Source organism: Neomonachus schauinslandi, chromosome 13 (genome assembly GCF_002201575.2).
Source record: "Neomonachus schauinslandi chromosome 13, ASM220157v2, whole genome shotgun sequence".
In the NCBI taxonomy this organism is placed as follows: domain Eukaryota; kingdom Metazoa; phylum Chordata; class Mammalia; order Carnivora; family Phocidae; genus Neomonachus; species Neomonachus schauinslandi.
In genome coordinates this window covers 63,694,771-63,716,643 of record NC_058415.1, presented here as the reverse complement: position 1 = coordinate 63,716,643, position 21,873 = coordinate 63,694,771, and the positions used below count along the sequence as shown (strand labels likewise).

The window sequence follows — 21,873 nt, the reverse complement described above, 5'->3', positions numbered from 1 at the left end:
GACCTTTTGCTCTCTTTCTTTCTTTGTTTCCTGCCATCTATTGTGTTAGCGTCCTACCAGTTACTGGCTGCCTTTTCTCCAAGATAGGTCAAGTTCTCCCAGGGGTGTAACCATACCCTTCCCCATGGGAGTCTGGAACCTGCTCCACAAAATGGCTTTCAGCTTTCAGCCCAAGAGGTTGCTTCCACATTGCCGAGGGCTCTCTCTGCAACCACTGGGAGGCTCATCCTGTTTGAAGCAGCTTACGTGCCTGGCACTATTCTAGAAACTGAGGAATAGAATGTTGAGCAAGGTGTAATTCTCGCCCTTGAGGAATAATTAACAATCTGGACTAGTGCTGTTCAGTGGAGTATTCTAGGCTGATGGAAATAGTCTCTATCTGAATTGCCCAGTGTAGTAGCCACTAGTTACGTGTGGCTATTGAGCAATTAAAATGTGGTTACTGTGACTGAGGAATTAAAATTTTGTTTGTTTTTAATACATTGAAATTTAATTAGCTATATGTGGCTGGAGGCCACTACATTGGATAGAGCAAAAAGGGAGGGAGAGAAAGAAGCAGATTTTTACAATATCATATGCTAAGTGTTATAATGAGATGGTTGGACTAGTAAGTAGGTTGGGGTGACTTGTAAAAGCTTTGATTGAATCAGATTGTTATAACGGGCACCAAACACAAAGGGAAGTCCAACTCCAAGACTGACAGATTCAGCTGGTAAAGAAATAGTAGCCCCTGTTAGATTCAGACAGTTTATTATTTACATAGATAATGAAGGCAAGAGAAGCCAAAGGCACCAGCTGTCTGAGTCCTGAATGATGGCACTGAAACAAAAGGGGCCCCGTGACCTCAACACAGTTGCAGGTACCCCGTTGCTGAGGATCCAACTCCAGACTGCAGCAAAGCTGTCCCAGAGCCTGCAGCTGTGCCCCGAAGTCCTCTATGCCTCTCTGGAACCAGGGAGGTGGGGGGGAAAGCTGTCTCATAGCAGCCTCCGGTAAGATAGGGAGAGACAATTAAGAGCTACAAACTTCCACGTATAAAATAAATAAGTCATCAGGTACAGCATAGGGAATATACAGCCAATAACATTGTAATAACTTTGTATGATGACACATGGTAACTAAACCTTTCACGCTGATCGTTTGGTAATGTACAGTTGTCCAATGTTGTACACCTGAAACTAATATCATATGTCCATTCTATTCCAATTAAAAAAAAAAAGGATAAGAGGGGCACCTGGGTGGCTCAGTTGGTTAAGTGACTGCCTTCGGCTCAGGTCATGATCCTGGAGTCCTAGGATCGAGTCCTGCAGCGGGCGGGCTGTGTGGGGAGGCGGGGGGTCGGTCCCTGCTCAGCAGGGAGTCTGCTTCTCCCTCTGACCCTACCCCCTCTCATGTGCTCTCTCTCTCTCTCATTCTCTCTCTCAAATAAATAAATAAAATCTTTAAAAAGAAAAAAAAGGATAAGAGAGACAGGTGAGAAAACAATCTTGTGAAGCCCCCTCGAAAGATTGCCTGTCTTGCCACGTTCTTGCCATTGCAAGGCATCCCATCCAGATTTAGGTCCTGGTGGTGCAAGTTTTGCCTGTAGACACAGGGAAACCCTCCAGGGTGCTGTGGTGGAACCATTCCCCTGCAAAGGGTCTTAATGCTAGGCCAGAGGATTTAGACTTCCCCCATCACCCTTCAGCCATTGGAAGTTTAAAGCAGGAGAGAGATTCGATTATTTTTGTGTTGAGATCTGTCTGACAATATTGCAGAGATTAGACTGGGAAGTGAAAAAGCCTGTAAACAGGGAAGAAGAATTAGGTAAATGGATGAGAGTTTATGGGAATGAAGTGGAGCACAATCAATAAGCATTTTTTTTTAAGATTTTATTTATTTTTTGACAGAGAGAGAAAGAGCGAGAGAGGGAAAATAAGCAGGGGGAGTGAGAGAGGGAGAAGCAGGCTTCCCGCCGAGCAGGGAGCCCGATGCGGGGCTCGATCCCAGGACCCTGGAATCATGACCTGAGCCGAAGGCAGGCGCTTAACGACTGAGCCACCCAGGCGCCCCAATCAATAAGCATTCTGAATAATCAGTTGAATACCAGGAAGTGAAGGGCTCCATGTGCAGTGAATGTGACAAAGACAAATCAGACAGGATCCTGCCCTCAAGAAATTTACAGATTCACAGGAGAGCAAAAACACAGCATCAATGGCTCTAGGATAAGAAGACATCCAACGGCCAACAGACGCGTGAAGAAGAGCTCAATATCGCTCGGCATCAGGGAAATCCAAATCAAAACCTCAGTGAGATATCACCTCACACCAGTCAGAATGGCTAAAATTAACAAGTCAGGAAATGACAGATGTTGGCGGGGATGTGGAGAAAGGGGAACCCTCCTACACTGTTGGTGGGAATGCAAGCTGGTGCAGCCAGTCTGGAAAACAGTATGGAGGCTCCCTCAAAAAGTTGAAAATAGAGCTACTGTATGATCCAGCAATTGCACTACTGGGTATTTACCCCAAAGATACAAAGGTAGGGATCCGAAAGGGTACATGCACCCCAATGTTTATAGCAGCAATGTCCACAATAGCCAAACTGTGGAAAGAGCCAAGATGTCCATCAACAGATGAATGGATAAAGAAGAGCTGGTATATATATACAATGGAATATTATGCAGCCATCAAAAGGAATGAGAGCTTGCCATTTGCAACGGCGTGGATGGAACTGGAGGGTATTATGCTGAGCGAAATAAGTCAATCAGAGAAAGACATGTATCATATGACCTCACTGATATGAGGAATTCTTAATCTCAGGAAACAAACTGAGGGTTGCTGGAGTGGAGGGGGGTGGGAGGGATGGGGTGGCTGGGTGATAGACACTGGGGAGGGTATGTGCTCTGGTGAGCGCTGTGAAGTGTGCAAGACTGTTGAATCTCAGATCTGTACCTCTGAAACAAATAATACATTATATGTTAAAAAGAAGAAGAAGAAGAAGATAGCAGGAAAGGAAAAATGAAGGGGGGAAATCGGAGAGGGAGACGAACCATGAGAGACGATGGACTCTGAAAAACAAACTGAGGGTTCTAGAGGGGAGGGGGGTGAGAGGATGGGTTAGCCTGGTGGTGGGTATTGAGGAGGGCACATTCTGCATGGAGCACTGGGTGTTATGCACAAACAACGAATCATGGAACACTTCATCTAAAACTAATGATGTAATGTATGGGGATTAACATAAGAATTAAAAAAAAATGGCTCTAGGATAAGTTTCAGTAACATATTAAGTGCTCCGAGTGGCATGGCAGAGAGCCCAGAGGATAGAGTCATCTTCAGCTGGGTGTCCCTGTATACAGTAGGTGCTTTATTGATGATGATGACAATACAGCATTGGACAGGATAAGCTTTCAGGCTTCTTACGACTTATTCTAGAAAATCTGAGAGGGACTGCTTCTGAGAGGCAATAAGCCTTATTAACTAACAAAGGTATTAATTCCTATCACAGTATGTGGATTAGTTGGGATCCAATCGAGAATAAGACAATAGAAGTAGAATACAGGGAAAGCAGGAAAAAGTCACAAATATTAAGTGTGGCGAGAGGTAATAAGGAGAAAGTTGGAGGGCTTTGGATATTAGGGGCAGGGCTAACTTGCCATACACCACTGGAAATTAATATTGTACGAGTCCTTACCTCCCACTTCCCACCACTGTATTTTGGTATTTCCATTTTACCTTGTTGTCCTTCTACCTGAGGGAGATCGGTTCCCCTCAGTGCCTCAGGAAACGGTGGCACAACACAAAGGGAAAAACAAAAAAAATGCTTTCCTGGCCTTTGGGTTACAAAAAAGCCTAATAGGATGATGTGAATTCCAAAAGTCACAAATAGGTGTGTTTTGTTTGGTACCCACCTTGGGGTTTTTGTTGTTGTTGTGTGTATGTGCTGTTTTGTGTTGTGTTGTTTTCAGGAGAACACATTTGAATGCCTTTAGATTGGGCAGATCTTCTTCAGTTCACTACGGTCTTATATTGCATTCCTTCTCACCTTTATCTGCAAACTGGTATGACCTGCTCGGCCCCTCCAGGTATCTGAATTTGGACCCCCTGGCATTCATTGTAAAATGGGTTTGGAAGAAGGCATAAAAACGTAGGAGCAGGGCGTTCCGGCCAAGTCTTTGGGCACCATACAAGTCCCTGGGACTTACTTGGACTGCAAGGAAAAGCAGATGCTTTAAATTCTGTGAGTACATCTCTGCCACCTGGAAGAACAAGGATTCAAAAGAGAAATTACGTTGAATCTCGAATAGTAGGAAAACCGCATTTTGTGCACATGTGAGTTTGTGGACTAAAATTCAATCCTACATTTCCATCATCAGTCCTGCCATACTGTGCATCAGGCTGTATCTGTCACTAAAAGCTTCAGAGTCAGGGAAAGGAAAAGATGAAACCAAAGACAAGAAAATAGTAAAAAAGAAACAAGGGTGGGAGAGGCCAGGAAAAAAAATGCACATTCACATTTCTACTGTCATTTGGGGAAAATAAATAAGATTTAAAAGAAGGGTCAGATGGCCTGGGTTAAAATTCTTGTTGCACCGTTAACACAGGCAAACTTGGGTGAGTCACTTGCTGAGTTCGATCTCCTAACTTATAATGACCACGAAAGGACCTTGGAAATTGGAAAGGCTTTATTATGGGAATTAATATCACCCGCGGCTAGCGTTTAGTAAGTGCCCAATAAATGTTTGCTGTTAGAGAAAAAAAGGGAACCAAGGGGAGAGTAGAATTCCAGTAGCCATTTAAAAGAACCAGGCCCTTTACTTGTCAAATGATTGTGGTATATGATTACCCTTTCGGTTTTCCTGGAGCTGTCGCTGCATTTTAAAATTATTTGTTAAAGACAATGCACATGGGACAGGACAACTTATATTACCAGCTAGTGTAAATCCCATTGGTTAGTAGCTTCATTGTAAAGACAGACTTTTTGGCATGTCGACTCTCGTGAAATGACTCAGAAGATGGTAATTCTCCATTTCTGATCTCATGAGACATGTGTCTGGTCCTTTAATCCTCTTCCTCCACTTTAAATTTATCTTCAAAAATCAGCCTATTGGACCATCAGACATGTTTATAAAAGGCAAATGCTTACTAAAATACAAAAGAGTGGCATAATAAATAACAAAGGGAGGAAAATTCTTTTTTTTTTCAAAGATTTTTAAAAATTTTATTTATTTTCAAGGGGCAGGCAGAGGGAGAAGCCGGCTTCGCACTGAGCCGGCAGCCCGATGTGGGGCTGGATCCCAGGACCCTGGGATCATGACCTGAGCCGAAGGCAGACGCTTAACCGACTGAACCACCTGGGTGCCCTGAGAAAAATTCTTGAAAAAAACAATTCCTTATTACAATGCTCTTCTGATCCTGTCCCTACTTTACAATGCCTTTCTTACTCGGTCCACACTTTGCAATGCTTACAAATAATAGCAAAGTGTCAGAGCTCAGAGGAGTTGCAGTGTGTAAGAATTCATTTTTCGGAATGCAAATTTCCCTCCAATTTTCCTTTACAGCAGCAGGGTTTGTTTACTACCCTAACTCATTTCACAAAGTGGAAAGGGAGTTTGGAGTACGTGATTGAGGAAGGAGAAGCAAACATCATCAGCCTATCATCCTCCTCCCCGTGCAATAGAGTGCTCACTAACCATCAAGGGCCTCCTCTCTCTTGGATCCAAAACCGAAAATGAACATGATCCTTTTTCACACTGCCCTCATGGGATGAAAAACTTGTAAAGAAATCACTAATAGGACCACTCAATCACTATCCATCATTATGTGCACTATAATCACATGACATTTGAAGTTCAAAAACAGTTTCTTTTTTTCTCAATTAAGAGCTCTAGTGGAAACCCCTAGTAACATTTCATAAAACCTCAGGGTTCCTCAGAACCCCAGGTGTATAGGTACCAAGTCTTCTTTCACATGTGTGTTGTGTATGTGTGTATTTTAATTCTGGCTCTTCTTGTTTCTTGCATATAAGGGAATGATGGCACAGAGGCTTGATAAGTCTGAGGTCTGTTAGATTCACAGCCAACTTCTGGGAAGGCAATCTGTCAAACTTTGCCTTGGATCCTTACAAAATCCTCACAAAGGTACACCCATCACAAGATACAAGGTGTGAAAGACACTGACTTTATTTAGCCCATATTGCAAGGGTCAATGACTATGGGGTTACTGATCATCTGGTCCCTTCTTTGTCTTTGGTAGGGAAACCTGAGACAGCATTCACAAGCACACACTGTTGGCCTGACAAGTGGTCTTTCTCTCTCTCGTTTATTTGTTTCATGGTTCCTTTTTTGTGAAATCCATATCATTTTCTTGAGAGAACTGCTTCTTATAGGAATGTCACTCTCATCTAATCTCTGGCACACACTTTGGTGGAAATAGCAAAAACGTACACATAGAGTAAGAGTGACCATTATGGGGAATTTCTGACAAATCAGAGTGACTGGTGATCTCTGGGTCCCCATTCTAAATAGGCAAGGGGAAAACATCCCTGGCACATCTTGAATCAGGTATTCAGCCCTGATCCAATGCGCAGTGGCCCCAGGTTGAAGTCACATGGTTCAACATAGCTGCTGAGTCTCCATCCCTGGGCTTTAGGAGGCTTTTCTATCATTACAATTTGTATCAAGATTTTGTCAAAAAAATGGCACATACCTATGTCAAAGTTTCATATAAGAAATTTCTTATAGAGCTAAACATTGGAAAGACATCTCTTTTTCCTTTCCCTTGAGGACCTGGTAACTTTTTCTATGATAATAATTAGAACAATGGAACTGACCAAGTTACCTTTTCTCCTTTGGCTGTCACTAATTCGGTGCCAAACTTACAGCCCGCAAAAAGCTTTACTTTTCTTTTTTTTTTTTTCTTTTTTTAAATTTTTCTTTTTTTTAAGATTTTATTTATTTATTTGACAGAGAGAGACACAGCGAGAGAGGAAATGCAAGCAGGGGGAGTGGGAGAGGGAGAAGCAGGCTTCCTGCAGAGGAGGGAGCCCGATGTGGGACTCGATCCCAGGACCCTGGGATCATGACCTGAGCCGAAGGCAGATGCTTAACGACTGAGCCACCCCGGCGCCCAAGCTTTACTTTTCATGCTCTAGGTTTTCTTTGACCAATGCCTGATTTTGGTTCATACTTCCCCAATTCTATTTTATTCTTATTTTACTCTGCATCTGTTATCGGTAAATAGGTTCAACTTTTTTTTGTTGAGTATGAGGTATGAAGAAAGGAGAAAAGTGAGGAGAGAGAGAAGAAAGGAAAGGAGAAAGGATGTAAAGAAGGAGGAAATACCCCAAATTTTGCTCATTAATGGAGCGGAGTACGAAATAGCTGACCCAATGTCTTTTACAGTCTCTTTACCACAAATGACATTTTGACGTTTATCAGTCCATCAGAAAGGCATAAAAGCAGAGACAAGATCATGGAGGTTTATTTTCCCTTAAAAGGAATAAATAATGGGAACACACACAAAAAAGCTGCAAGTTGGTCTTATTTAGAGACTAAAACAAAAAATACACAACACCATAGTATATTTCTTGTTTATGTAACTCTACCCAGGTAGGTATGTGGCTTGAAAAGTAGCACTGATCCTTCCTATAATGGCTTTTCCATGCATTACCTCCTTAGATCCTAACAAACACCCTGTGAAGTAGGTCACACGGGTATTATCTCAACTGAGGAATTAAAGCTCAATTTACCCCAAACCATAAAATGAAGGTTTACTACAGTGTTATAATGGATAAGAGAGGGGGCTGTGGGTATCAGCCTTAGCTTGAATTTCCAGTTTTACTGTTAATTATTTATGAGGTTTTGAGCATGTCATTCAACCCGTTTCCTCATACGTAAAATGAGAATAATGAGTCCTCTTGCACGTCGTCTTTTCCCTCCTCTGAATGTTCTATATATTTTGCGTGAGGTCTCTAGAAGTAGAGCTTGGCCAGACCTAACGCAAGCCTTGTCTCGATCTTTCTCCTGGGATTTCGGTCTCCAGCTCCAAGTTCTCCTCTCCCCCTCCAGGGCAGGGAATACCGCTTGGTCCCTTTGTGACTTGCCAATGTTCCAGCTGACAGCCACCCCAGCAAGCGCCCTCGCAGATGAGTCAGTGCACATCCAAGTGACAGGCCTGTCCCCGATGCAGTTGGTGACCCTAACGGCGTCTCTGAAGGATGAGAAGGGGAATGTGTTCCAGTCCAAAGCCTTCTACAAGGCGAACGAGGTTGGTGAGCTGGACCTAATGCAGGCTCCTGCATGTGGAGGCGACTACGTGGGGGTCCACCCGATGGGCCTCTTCTGGTCTCTGAAGCCCCAGAAGGGTTTCAGGAGGCTGCTTAAGAAGGATGTGATGAACAGCCCCTTTTGGGTCACTCTGAACCTGTATGACTCAGTTTGTTTCCAAGATTCCATCATAGGTGAGCCCATGGCCAGCCAGGTGGTCCAGCGCTGGTTCTCAGCCCCTGGGGTACAGCGTATTCAGATCCGAAAAGGTCGGGTGCGAGGAGCCCTTTTCCTGCCTCCAGGTGAGACTAATCGTTGGTGATACAGGAAATGTTGTTGATGAATATAAAAACAAAAACAAATGGCATCACATTATTGGAAAACTAGTATTTCTCACAATAGTTTAAAACCAACATGCCATTTTGTGTGTGTGTGTGTGTGTGTGTGTGTGTGTGTGTGTGTGAAGGTGGAATTCAGTTTGTTCACCTTGTACTTCCCCTCTCAGCCACTTGACCCTCTTTCCACTCTTTCTGATCCCATTCTCTTTCTTTTTGTTGCTTTCAGGGGAAGGTCCTTTCCCAGGAGTCATGGATTTGTTTGGGGGCGCAGGGGGTCTGATTGAGTTTCGGGCCAGTCTTTTGGCTGCACACGGCTTTGCGGTGCTGGCCTTGGCCTACTTTGCCTACGAAGATCTGCCCAATTTATTGCAGGAGATCGACCTGGAATATTTTGAGGAAGCTGCTAACTTGCTACTAGCTCATCCCAAGGTAATTTAGAATACTTTTCATTCTACCTTGCAACATTATAGCAAAAAAAAAAAAATCAGAAATGGCTGTTTTGCCTATTTTACCAATCTGTTTAGACTTGGGCATAGCACAGTTTACCCTTAAAATGGGGATGATAGGGGCGCCTGGGTGGCTCAGTGGGTTGGGCGACTGCCTTCGGCTCAGGTCATGATCCTGGAGTCCCGGGATCCAGTCCCACGTCAGGCTCCCTGCTCGGCGGGGAGTCTGCTTCTCCCTCTGACCCTCCCCCTTCTCATGCTCTCTCTATCTCATTCTCTCTCTCAAATAAATAAATAAAATCTTTAAAAAAAAAATGGGGATGATAATGTCGACCTTGTAGGATTGTTGGGTTGCCGATCAGCTTCCTGGCACAAAAGACAATAAATGGTGGATAGATTATGGTTATTTTCAGCGGGGAAAAAAAAAAGCCAAGACTCCTTACATTTGAAGTGCATGTGACTTATTCATCAGTGGCTCTTCTATTTTTATCAGCCACTGATCTCAAATGATGAATTCTCTGGCTTGACGTGGTTTCAAACTTCAATGATTGTCTCTGCATGGGGTAATGCTCCTGAGACTGAGAACACGCAGAAGTTCAGTTTTAGAGCTGGGCCACAGGATCAGAGCAGAATTATCAGCAGAATGGAGGTGGCTGCACCATCAGATTAGCTGAATTAGCTCTTCAGTTAGTATCAGATCTCGGGGCAGAACTAAGCCCCAAGTAAGTATCCAAGGCCCCAAGCTGGGAAAGGAATCTAGAAAGGAAGGATCATTTTAGTACTCTGTCAAGTATTGTTGTACCATTGAAAATGTGGTCCACTGTCCAGAGGCCTTGGTATGACCAGAGAGCTATTTGAATACAGACTCTCAGGCTGCAGCCCGGTCAGCATTTTAACAAGATCCCCAGGTGATTTGGATGCACATTCACGTTTGAGAAGGACTGAACTAGTACATCTCTTAATCCAGCTTTTTTTCTAGGAATTAAATATTAGATGAATTATAATCTAGACCTCTTGAAGAGGTCTCGAAGTACTGATGTTTGTGTTAGTGACTAAAAACAGACACATAGACATGGTCAGGTGTCTGGGTTGACATTCTGTTAAGTTGAAACATAATAATTCTGGTTTTCCAGTTTGAAAACGTTCAAATATCAGCTATGTTTTATGGCTCAACCTGTCATGGTAAAACAATCATACCGGCCAACATTTATTAAACGACTCTGTTTGACTCTCTGCTAAATACTCTAAAAGCACTCGTATTTAACACTCACAGTTACTTTGTGATGTGAGTACTGTGGACATCCTCATTTTTCAGATGAGAAGGCACACTCAAATTAAGTCATGTGTCAGAACTAGACAGCCCTTGTGGCAATGTCTTTGCTACAGACCATTAGGTTATCCTGACTCTGTGACTTGGATCATTCTCTCTCTGGAGAGCCTTGACTCTTCTCTAGGAGGCATGAGGCCCTGTCTCCTATCAGAGTATTATCAGTATCTTCATCTTCAGTGTTACTGCCATCATCGGCATCAAATATATGTGTGAATTTTCTAAGCATATTTGGCTCTCTTTTAAAGTATTGTTTGGAAGGAATTAAATCCCAGATAAAATTTTCAAGTTAAAAAAAAAAATTTTTTTTTTTTCATTTCAAATGCCCCTATTTGTGACATTATCTGAGGAGGAAGTGCAATTGACAAAATTCAATTTAGATTCGGTATCATCAGAAGAGAGTCAATTCCCACCTCGGCCCCTTGATACTGTTGTAACCTTAATTTAAGCAAGACTTGCAGACTTCCTGAATCTCTGGGTTCTTATTGGAAGGACAAGCTGAGACAATTTATGTGTAAAGCACTTAGCTGAGGACCCAGCATACAGTAAACTCTCGATAAATCCACCTTGTCATCCTTGCCCATCTGTTTTTCCCCTCTCTCCCTTCCCTGCATCCTCAACCAGTCCCGAAGTGCTCTAGGGTCTATTCCCCAATCTTTCTCAATACGTCACACCTTCTTCACGCTCCCTGCCACTGTTTTAGTTTGCTCCCTCATCACTGCCCCTTTGTGGTATAGCCATTGTGTAGTTTCCCCTCTCCAGTGATGATAGTCTCCTCCCTCGCTCCCAAGTCCGTTCTTCTTATGGATGGTTCCCAAACGTAGATTTCCTGGGGGATATGCGCTAGTATGAGTTTCTTGGGCCCACTCAGACCTATTGAAGTAGAAACTTGAAAACTGGATCTCAGAAAGCTCTAATTAAAAAAAAAAACAACTTTTTTTTTTTAGGTGATCTGATGACAGGTGCTGGGCATACAACTATAAGCAAAGTAAACATATCAGGCTGCTATGTATTTGCTTCTCTCTGTCCAAAATGCCCTTCCTTTCCCTACTCATCTTCCAAACTTCTTCCTTCCCTCTGCTCCCTCAGCCTTCCACAGAATTAAGGACCCCTTCCTACGACCTACCACTTTTCCTATTAGACGGGGCGCTGGAATTCAATTGTTTCTAAAATCCGAGTCTTTTATCTTTACCCTCCCAATGGTTCCATGATTAGCTCTTGGATTAACGGATGTGCAAAACCTGTGCAGCCATAAACTGCTATTTAAACATGAATAACACCTACATAGTATTCAAAAGAACCCGGGAAACCTCTTTTCCTAGCTGGAAAGAAGAATTTGATTCCTAAGTTTACCTGCTTCTACAGGTGATGTTGAATGTTGCTGGTGCATTTAAACTCTTTTTGCTTTTATGGAACTCTGCCTTTGATGAAGAGTTTTTATTTCTATTGTTTCACTAAATCCTTCTAACGATCCTGCAGGGTAGGGAGTATTATCACTCCCATAAGACAATAAGGCTTCCAGAAGGCAAGGAGGCAATGCTTTCAGTCACAGAAGCTGGTAAACCCCAGCGCTAGGACTCCCATCCCATATTGTCTGACCGTTTCCATGACACTAGCTTGCTGGCCTGCAGGGCAGCTCCTTCGAGTGTGGCATCTGATGGGTTCCCTTTATTTTGTGCTGCAGGTCCAAATGCCAGGAATCGGAGTGATCTCTGTGAGCAAAGGTGCAGAGATCGGACTGGCCATGGCCTGCTTCCTGAAGCAGGTGGTAGCCACCATCTGCATCAATGGGCCCAATGCCATCTATGAATTTCCGCTCAGGTACAAAGATCTGGTTATAACACCCATCCCCTCGTTTATGGAGCGCATGCAGTATGACATCTCAGGGTCTATGCGACTCCGTCACTACAGGGGAGACCCCCGGGATGAACTGAATCAGCAGAGCGTGCTTCCTATTGAGAAGGCCCAGGGTCCGATCCTCTTCGTGGTGGGAGAGAATGATGAATGCTTGAATAGCAAGGAGCATGCTGAGCAGGCCCTGCACCAGCTCTGGAGCCACGGGAGAAACAATGGAAGGATGCTGGCGTACCCTGGGGCGGGCCATCTCATAGAGCCGCCCTATACACCCCTGTGTTATGCCTCCCCAAACAAGAACTCTTGTTTCCTGCTCTGGGGAGGGGACCGCATTGCCCACGCTGCAGCCCAGGAGCACTCCTGGGGAGAGATGCTGAAATTCTTCAGACAACACCTTATTCAAACCAGTAGGAAACTCTGAGCCAGGGCTCAGTGTGATGATGAAGTGGGGAGACATAAAAAATGAGAATAAGGCAAGGAGATGATGGGAAGAGGGGGTTCTTCTGACTTCTCTAGAGTCACAGTTATCTTGAATCAGTTGGAAGGAGATAGGGCAAAAATCAAGGGCCAAGGGCACAGGTTCAATATCTGACAAATTTGTATGTGATTTGAATTTTTTGTAAACTGAGTCTTAGTTTATATGCACCAGGGTACATTGCTATCTCAAAATTGTGATACCCTTGCAAATTGAATAATCTTTTGTTTACCAGGTAGGGATCCCTTGGACCCAGGTATTGCCAATCTAGATGAATTCTCTGGAACTTCCAAGTTACTTGTGGAAAAACAAGTAACTTCTGTTTAAAATTGAGTTTCTGACATTTGATATGAAAAGTTCTAAGGCCACCAACAAATGTAACGCTCATTATAGATTTCCGATAGATGCTTTATTTTTTTCTCAGAACAGTGATGTTTCTTTTTATCCCTAAAATATATTTCTTTTTATAATTTAATCAGGAATGGGATTGAATTTAATCACATGCCTTTATAGCATTTATTGAAATTAGTTATTGAAGTTAGTTAATATAGTTAAAGCAATTACAACAGTCCAGGTATGCAGCGATCAGTGTATCAGAATTGGCTATAATTATTTTCATAATGCTTTTTTTGTTTTTGTTCTTTGGGGGTTTTTTTGTTCTTTTTTGTGTGTTTTTGTTGTTGTTGTTGTTCATAATGCTTTCTTCCTTCAATCTGTTAATGTGGTGAATTACATTCATTAATGGACTCATGTTGCTTTTGCATCTAATTTTACTAGATGATTTATTCATATTGACTAACACGGGTTTTAAAATTTCTTTTGGAGCCAACCTGGTCATTCCTATTTTCTCAGAATTTCACCCATATTTTCTAGAACAATTTTTTCACTTATAATTTTGCACATATCCCCTATTATTTATTTGCATGCTTTCTCTTTTTTCCTCTCAGTCTGACTTACCAAATATTTTTCTATTTTTATTGATCTTTTCCAAGAACAGTTTTTGGTTTGTTTTTTTGGTCAAGTCTTTTCCTCCTGATTCCTTGATTTCTGTTGTTTTAAAATAAATTCATTCCTTCTTCCAATTTGTGTTTATTTTTCTGGCAGTGTTCTCATTTTGTTAATTTCTAGATAGTTTCTGATTTACTCCCCCACCCTTTAAATCCAAGAGTAACTTTACCAAAGCACAAGGTATCAGACTATAGATACTTACTGATCACAAGGGGAAGGCGTGAGGAATTTTGCAGTGGAGGATGAGATTGTTACCACCTGAACCCACTGATCAAACTTAGCATCTCTTAAAATAGTCATTTTTACATAATGTGCTTCTTGATGAGATATAATGTGGAGTGCCTAGCACTACTTAGATTACTTCTAACAACGCAATTAAACTTGCACCTCATCAAACTTTTAGATCAAACTTCTTATTGATACAGTGGCTAGAGACCAGTTAAACAATCCTATAAAGAGACAGACAAATCCAGGTTGTGGGTCATTGTATAACTTGGTCTCACCATAAGTTAATTAGCAACTGACCTGGTTTTTTCAGAAGCTGGTTGCATGAAAAAATTCGGGATTTTTTTACTTTGTGGGATTCGCCCCCCCCCCCCCCCCCGCTTTTTTTGAGTTGGAGTGAGCTGTGGGACTATCAAACATTAAGAGACTTAAGAGACATATCAACCAAATGCTATTTGTGGGCTTCGTTTGAACAAAATAACTGTAAAAAGGTATTTTGGGGACAATTAGAAAAATCTGAATATGGAATGGATACTAAATGATACTGTGAAATTGTTATTATCTTGTTAGGTGTTATAATGGTATTGTGGTTATGTAAAAAGTCACTTTTAGATAAAGATGCATACTGATATATTTAAAGGTGGAGGGTTGAGATATTTGGGAATTGTTTTAAAATACTGCAGGAATATGGCAAAATGTGAATAATTATTACTTCTAGATTATGGCTATAGTGAAGTTTGTTATAATATTTTTTTATGTGTGGCTGTAATTTTTCATATAAAAAGCTAAAAAAAAAAAAGATACAATCAATATATTTACCTTTCTTCCCCCAAAGGCAAGAACTTTAGCATATACTAAATCTTTTTCTCCATGGCAGCCCCATTAATTTCAGATTACTGATTGGTTTCACAATAAATACATATTTAACATAACTATGCTTCAATGTGTCTTTTCTGCTTTTACAGCCTGTCTATAAATTCTTGGCTTTATCTTCCACTTGGCCATTTCCTAAAGGATAAACTCAAGTAATTATCTTAAAAGATTCCTATTCACCTGAATCTTAGCAAATTTAAAAATGTCTCTATTTTGCTCACTTTGCAATAATGAATTTTATACTTGTAGAATTTGATGTTAACAGACCTTGATCTTTTTATTTTGGCATCCATTGTTGTCAGTGAGAAGTCTGAGTCTTCTTTGTGGGATTTTTTTTCTCCTTTAGTTCAGATTTTCCCAATTCTATTTTATTTTTCTTTTACTCTGTATCTGCAAGCTTTTTACAATTTTCTCTTTGTTCTTAGTGTTCTGAAAATTCTTCAAGAAATGAGTAGGGGTGGGTTTATCATTACTATGTTATTAATTTTGCTTTGTCCTGTATGGGCCATTCCAAACTCAAGACGGCTGTTTTCAGCTTTATTTATTTATTTTTTTAAAGATTTCATTTATTTATTTGACAGAGAGAGATCACGAGCAGGGAGGAAAGGTAGAAGGAGAAGCAGGCTCCCCACTGAGCAGGGAGCCCTATGTGGAACTCAATCCCAGGACCCTGGGATCATGACCTGAGCTGAAGGCAGAAGCTTAACCAACTGAGCCACCCAGGTGCCCTGTTTTAGATATTTGCTTCTATGAATTTTATGATCACTTTAACCTTTACATTTTTTCTACTCTCACCTTCTGGAACTCCACTCCAGAGAATTTTGGAGTTTCTGAATGTACCCTCCATGAATATTAAATTTCTTTCATACTTTTTTTTGTACCTCTCCCTGCCATCCCCAGCTCCCTGTATTCTTGGAGAACTTCACAGTTGAATTTTCACCTCACTAATTTGTGTTTCAGCTGTGTCCAATTTGCTGTTTAGCTCATCTCTTGGGTATTATTTTGTTGATCATTATTTTTAATTTTCCCTTAAAGCCTGTTCTCATTTTTCCTCTCAGCTTTATTGAGATATGATTGACAAATAACACTGTATAAATTTTAAGGTATACAACTTGATGATTTGATATACATATATATTATGAAATTATTACACGATTAGGTTAGTTAACAAATCCATCACCTCGCATAGTTATCAATCTGTGTGTGTGTGTGTCTGTGTGGTGAGAGCATCTATTCTCTTAGCAAATTTCAGGTATATAGTACAATGTTAGTAACTATAGTCACCATGTTGTACATATCCTGTTCTCATTTTACAGATAGATCATTACATCATCCTTTCTTATTCCTGCTTTCACCTGTGGCCTTCATGAACACACCCACATTCTGTGCAGGTTACTGTCATTGTATTTAAAAAGCAGTATAAGCCATTGGGATTAAGAAAACCCACTTATCCCAGCACCACATGGATATTACTTTTTAGGGATCTGATTTCAGCAAAATGAAACCTATCTTCTTTATGGTCTTCTATCAAGGCTTTCTAGGATCTCAGCTTCCATCTCCATTATTTAGTTTCCCGCTGTTATTTGGTTAGAAAAATCGGACTAAAAGTGGTTTACACAATGGGCTAATTATTGTCTCTTATATAAAGAAATCCAAAGGAAGGATGGCTTTGGTTTACTCACCAGTTCAGCAATGTCATGATGAACTGAATTCCTTCTATCTTTCTGCTCTGCCATCCTTAACAGGTTAACATATTCTCTTAGGCTAGCCCCCCTGTTCTAAGATGTTCTAAGATGTTGACCACCAGCCCTGGTATCTCATGAAGAAGATCTCTTAGATTTCCCCATGTCTCAGTGGCTAAAACTGGGTCACATGTGTATGCCTAAAGCAATCGCAAGCAAGGGAAGGGAGATCACCACGACAGCTTAGACAATCGAGACTTAATGTTATGGGCCCAGCATCGCTGAAGAACATGTCCACTTGGCAGATGGTGAACAAAAATGAAATTCATTATTGGCAAGGGCTACTGAGTTGCCAATCCGCACAGTTTGCCCCACGTGTGTTTCCTATTCCCTCTACTGTTTTCGTAACAAATGAAAATTGTGAGTGGGGGGAGGGGCTTTTCTGGTTCCCCACGCATTCCAAATGTTTTCTTGAACGTGTGGACCAAGATTACTCTTGAATTGACCTGTCCAGGCATTTTGATTCTCTGAGCTATGCTCTCCTTCCTTGTGTCCTTTGGCACACTGCAGCTGTCCCTCTGGTTTAAATAAATACGTAGGATACAACGTATCTTCCTATTTATGTGTAATTAGGAGTCCCAATACTTTCACTCTATAGTATTCCCTTTCTAGGGTGGTTAGACAGTCTACCTCAAAGGCAAAGATTTATGTGCCTTTGAATATGTATAATTTGCAATACAGGATCTGGCAGTGCCTCAATCTCTGGATTTCTTTATTCCTAAGGCTTGCCACTCTTTATTACACCATGACTGAACATTCTTGTCTCATCCTTTTTTTTTTTTTTTTTCCGAAGCTTTTTTTTTTTATTTTAAAAAACAGTTTTTAAGTGTGACATGCAGTAATTTGTTCATTCTTCTGTCAGTATAATTTACAAGGCAGTGGCAGATAAACATAGCAATACAAGATTCATTTACAGTGACAAAATGGCAGATACACAGAGCAGAACCCTGCCTATGAGATAAAGTGGACTGAGTGACTTATGCAGTAATTAGGGGATAATTGTCATTAACCTCACAAACAGTAGTTTACCCATATTGTTTAAAAGGCTCCAGGATGCGTAATGACAAGGTAATCTGTCAAAGCGCTAGGGGGAAATATTAATAAGATTTGTGCAAGCCTGGGTAGAAAATATGCAGAAAGCGGCCACATTAAGCTAATTGGTGGATGAATATACACTTGTAAAAGTGCTTCTAATGGCACGTTTGCTGCTCTCCAAATGACTACCGTTAATGTGGAGAAGTGGGCTGCTTAGAAAGTCAGGACTGCTGGGACAAGAGGGTATTAAGGCATGCAGACGCGGTTATTACCTTGCTCTGTAATGCATGCTTCCTCCTCTTATCCTCCTTTATTTGGAATTTCTGAGTTTTTTGTTATAATAACATATATTGATTATTAACTCTGATTTTTCTGTTTTTGAACTGTATTTGTTCAGACAGCCACCAACCCCAAATCACCTCGACTTTGTGGCTAAATAAAACGTGTAATATCTACTTTGATAACTGCTTATAAATATAAAGAAACTGTTAATGCATACGTGGATTTATAATTATACATACATGTGGGGGGGGGTGCCTTTTATAGAAACACATTTAATCTGTTGTCTCATCCTTTTTATGTGCTCTTCACAGATTACTGTTGCTTCTGGTAGAAAGTTATATTGTTTTCAAAACTCTGTGGCATGTACTCTTGGTAGCCTAAAATTCCTCCCTTCTAATAGTACCCAAATGTGTCCTTGTGCTTCAGTGATTCTAGACTTACTCCAGCCCCCATAGGTGAGTGCTAAGTGGTGTAGACCAATCATGGTGGTTTTTTTCCTTCATCTAGTAAGTAGTGTAGACACCAACATGAGACATAATTCTTGTCAATAGGATGTCAGAGACATCTGAAGAAAACGAAGATTGTCTGAAAGAGACATTCTGGGAATTTGTGGGAAGTCTTTCTCATCTTAAAAAAGCAAAGAAATGCGGGGCGCCTGGGTAGCTCAGTCGTTAAGTGCCTGCCTTCGGCTCAGGTCATAATCCCTGGGTGCTGGGATCGAGCTCCACATCAGGCTCTCTGCTCGGCGGGAAGCCTGCTTCTCCCTCTCCCACTCCCCCTGCTTGTATTCCCTCTCTCACTGTGTCTCTCTCTGTCAAATAAATAAAACCTTAAAAAAAAAAAAAAAGCAAAGAAAGGCGACTCTCCCTTTGGATGTTGTTTTATCTTAATGCTGATGATACACTGAGGCCAGTCTGAGGACAAAACCAACACACAAGGTCTGAGCCAAATGAGTTGCAGAGAAATGGAACCGAGGCTCTAATTATGTTGTTTTCATGGATGCTCAACCTTTGGATTTCTTGTTATTGGATTAAATAAATTTCCTTATTTGTTGAAGCCATTTACATTGGGAATTTCTGTTCTTTGCTACTGAACACTATCATGATCACAGGTACTTCCCTCATCACAGCAGCCCACCCTCTTTTGGATTTGGCCTGAGGCAGTGTAGAAGGACAAATTGCACAACCTAATTTTTTAAAAGAAAGGTGGGCAAGATGAATGGATAAAGAAGATGTGGTATATAGGGGCGCCTGGGTGGCTCAGTTGTTAAGCGTCTGCCTTCGGCTCAGGTCATGATCCCAGGGTCCTGGGATCGAGCCCCGCATCGGGCTCCCTGCTCTGTGGGAAGCCTGCTTCTCCCTCTCCCACTCACCCTGCTTGTGTGCTCTCTCTCTCTCTGTCAAATAAATAAATAAAATCTTAAAAAAAACCAAAAACCTTAAAAAAAAAAAAGATGTGGTGTATATATGCAATGGAATATTATGCAGCCATCAAAAGGAATGAAATCTTGCCATTTGCAACAACATGGATGGAACTGGAGGGTATTATGCTGAGCGAAATAAGTCAATCAGAGAAAGACATGTATCATATGACCTCACTGATATGAGGAATTCTCAATCTCAGGAAACAAACAGAGGGTTGCTGGAGTGGTGGGGGGTGGGAGGGATGGGTGGCTAGGTGATAGACATTGGGGAGGGTATGTGCTATGGTGAGCGCTGTGAATTGTGTAAGACTGTTGAATCACAGACCTGTACCTCTGAAACAAAAATACATTATATGTTTAAAAAAAAAAAGAAGAAGATAGCAGGAGGGGAAGAATGAAGGGGGGGGAATCAGAAGGGGAGAAGAACCATGAGAGACTATGGACTCTGAAAAACAAACTGAGGGTTCTAGAGGGGAGGGGGTGGGGGGATGGGTTAGCCTGGTGATGGGTATTAAGGAGGGCACGTTCTGCATGGAGCACTGGGTGTTATACACAAACAATAGTCATGGAATCCTACATCAAAAACTAATGATGTAATCTATGGTGATTAACATAACAATAAAAAAAGAGTGAAAAAATTAATATCCATCTGGAATTTCATGAGACATTTCTTAGACTTTTAAAGTTTCATAAACTCACATAATATGCATTACCTGAGGACCATGTATTGTTGCTAGAAGTGATTGTATTATATTTCGTTTGTGGTGATGGGATAGTGGAAAGAAGAAACCTCCTGTAGTAAGTAGAGTCACCTCCTGAGTGGAAATGGGCTGAAAGTAAGCCACCTATTTTGCAGAAACACAGATACAAAAATGCTTATTGAATGTTTACTGTGTAGAAATGATGCTAAAAACTTTTCATGAGTCATTTAATTGAATCCTCACAATCTTTATGGCATACTTTCCCCATTAATGCCTTCACTTTAATTGTAGAAAACTATGAGGCTGGGAGTTTGACTTGCATTGTGATTCAGCTAGTTACCAGATAAGATTCTGGGTTTGATTTTTAACAATCTCAGCCCTATGGCTACAGAAGATGAGGATCTTCTTCAGAGAGCACATAGAAGCTTTCAGATCATTTATGGGGCACCTACATTGGGAATTTAAATCCCTAAGTTCAACATTTTCCCCCTACTTTGTCCAGTGACATCAGGAACAGCTAGCCACTCTTGTTATATTCATTAGTTTGCCAAAAATGTTCAGAAGTATCATATACAATGCCGCTCAGTCCCTTGCTTCTTATTAGTGGGTTGATTACGAGTATTCCATAGTGATATTTTGCATATCCCTATTGCCAGATTATGCCATGGACTATTAGTGTTCTCTTTACTACTTGAAATAGAGTCATTAGCATCTTTGAATCTAATCAGAATAAAGAGCCAATTCCAGAAACCCCAAAACCCATGCAGAAAACTCATCCTTAGAATTATGTTTCTTTAGAATGTTCTCAGGACCAAAATCTGTATTAGAGAAACAGAACCAACATAATGCATATAAAGAAATTTATTATGAGGAATTGGCTCATGCAATTATGGAGGCTGAGAAGGCCTAAGATCTGCAATCAGCAAACTGGAAACTCAAGAGAGCTGATGGTGTAATTCTAACCTGAGTCTGAAAGGCTTGAGCACCACGAGAGCCAATAATAGTGTAAGTTCTAGTCTGAAAGCTAACAGGCTTGAGATCCAAGAAGAACTGATGTTTCAATATGAATCTAAAGGCACGCAAAGACCAATGTCTTAGTTCACAAAGTCAGGTGAGAGGAGTTCCCTCTCACTTGAGGGAAGATTACCCTTTTGGTTCCATTCAGCTTTCAGTTGATTTGATGAGGGCCACCCACCCTAGGGCGGGCAATCTTCTTAGTCTACTGATTCAAATGTTCATGTCATCCAAAAACTCCCTCATAGACATATCCAGAATAATGTTTGACCAAATGTCTGGGCACCCTGTAGTTCAGTCAAGTTGGCATATAAAATTAACTATCACAGCACAGGTAGTCTCTAAATTATTTCCATCTTGTAGATGAGTATACTAAGCCTTGGAGAGGTTAACTTATCTCAGGTCACACAAGTAGAAATGACTTTACAATACAGATGAATTTACAGTCTTCCTTCAAAACTCATGTAGCTATTATTGACAACTAGACTTGACACCTGACAACAGTGGCTATACAAGTTGCTGTAGCTAGGGATGAAATAATTCAATCCTTTCTTACCTGTTATATTATAGCTTCCACTATAATTGAGGTCAGATGTGGTAAGCGTCCTTATAATTCTTCAGTTTGATTAGCTCAATGCACAGTAGTAAAGATAGACTTTCTCCTGGTCCAGAGACACAGGGCCCAAAATATTTTAATTGAGATTACTATACATACAGCAAAGAAGAGCAGACCAAGCAGAGGTGTGTTCTGGCCTCAGTAAGAAAGGTTCAGTGAATGTTGTCCAGCATTGCCCTGAATGAGAAAAACTGGGACAAAGAAGAAAGCGCACTAATAGAAAAAAATCTAGTTTAGTCAACTATAGAAAAAAATCATCTTGGCCATGAGAG

The 21,873-nt window shown here is 41.2% G+C and overlaps 1 protein-coding gene across 1 annotated transcript; it reads left to right on the top strand.

Moving 5' to 3' along the window:
* The first annotated feature begins 7,130 nt into the window (after positions 1 to 7,130).
* On the top strand, positions 7,131 to 12,628 carry BAAT (bile acid-CoA:amino acid N-acyltransferase). Its single transcript, XM_021691623.1, has 3 exons — positions 7,131 to 8,544; positions 8,807 to 9,009; positions 12,038 to 12,628. The coding sequence occupies exons 1-3, from the start codon at positions 7,875 to 7,877 to the stop codon at positions 12,626 to 12,628; spliced, it is 1,464 nt and encodes a 487-aa protein (XP_021547298.1). The 5' UTR covers positions 7,131 to 7,874.
* Positions 12,629 to 21,873: the final 9,245 nt, after the last annotated feature.

Coding starts and splice junctions, on each gene's coding strand:
- BAAT (XM_021691623.1), top strand. CDS start 7,875: ATGAGAATAATGAGTCCTCTTGCACGTCGTCTTTTCCCTCCTCTGAAT. Junction 8,545..8,806: donor AGCCCTTTTCCTGCCTCCAG/GTGAGACTAATC, acceptor TGTTGCTTTCAG/GGGAAGGTCCTTTCCCAGGA. Junction 9,010..12,037: donor TGCTACTAGCTCATCCCAAG/GTAATTTAGAAT, acceptor TTTGTGCTGCAG/GTCCAAATGCCAGGAATCGG.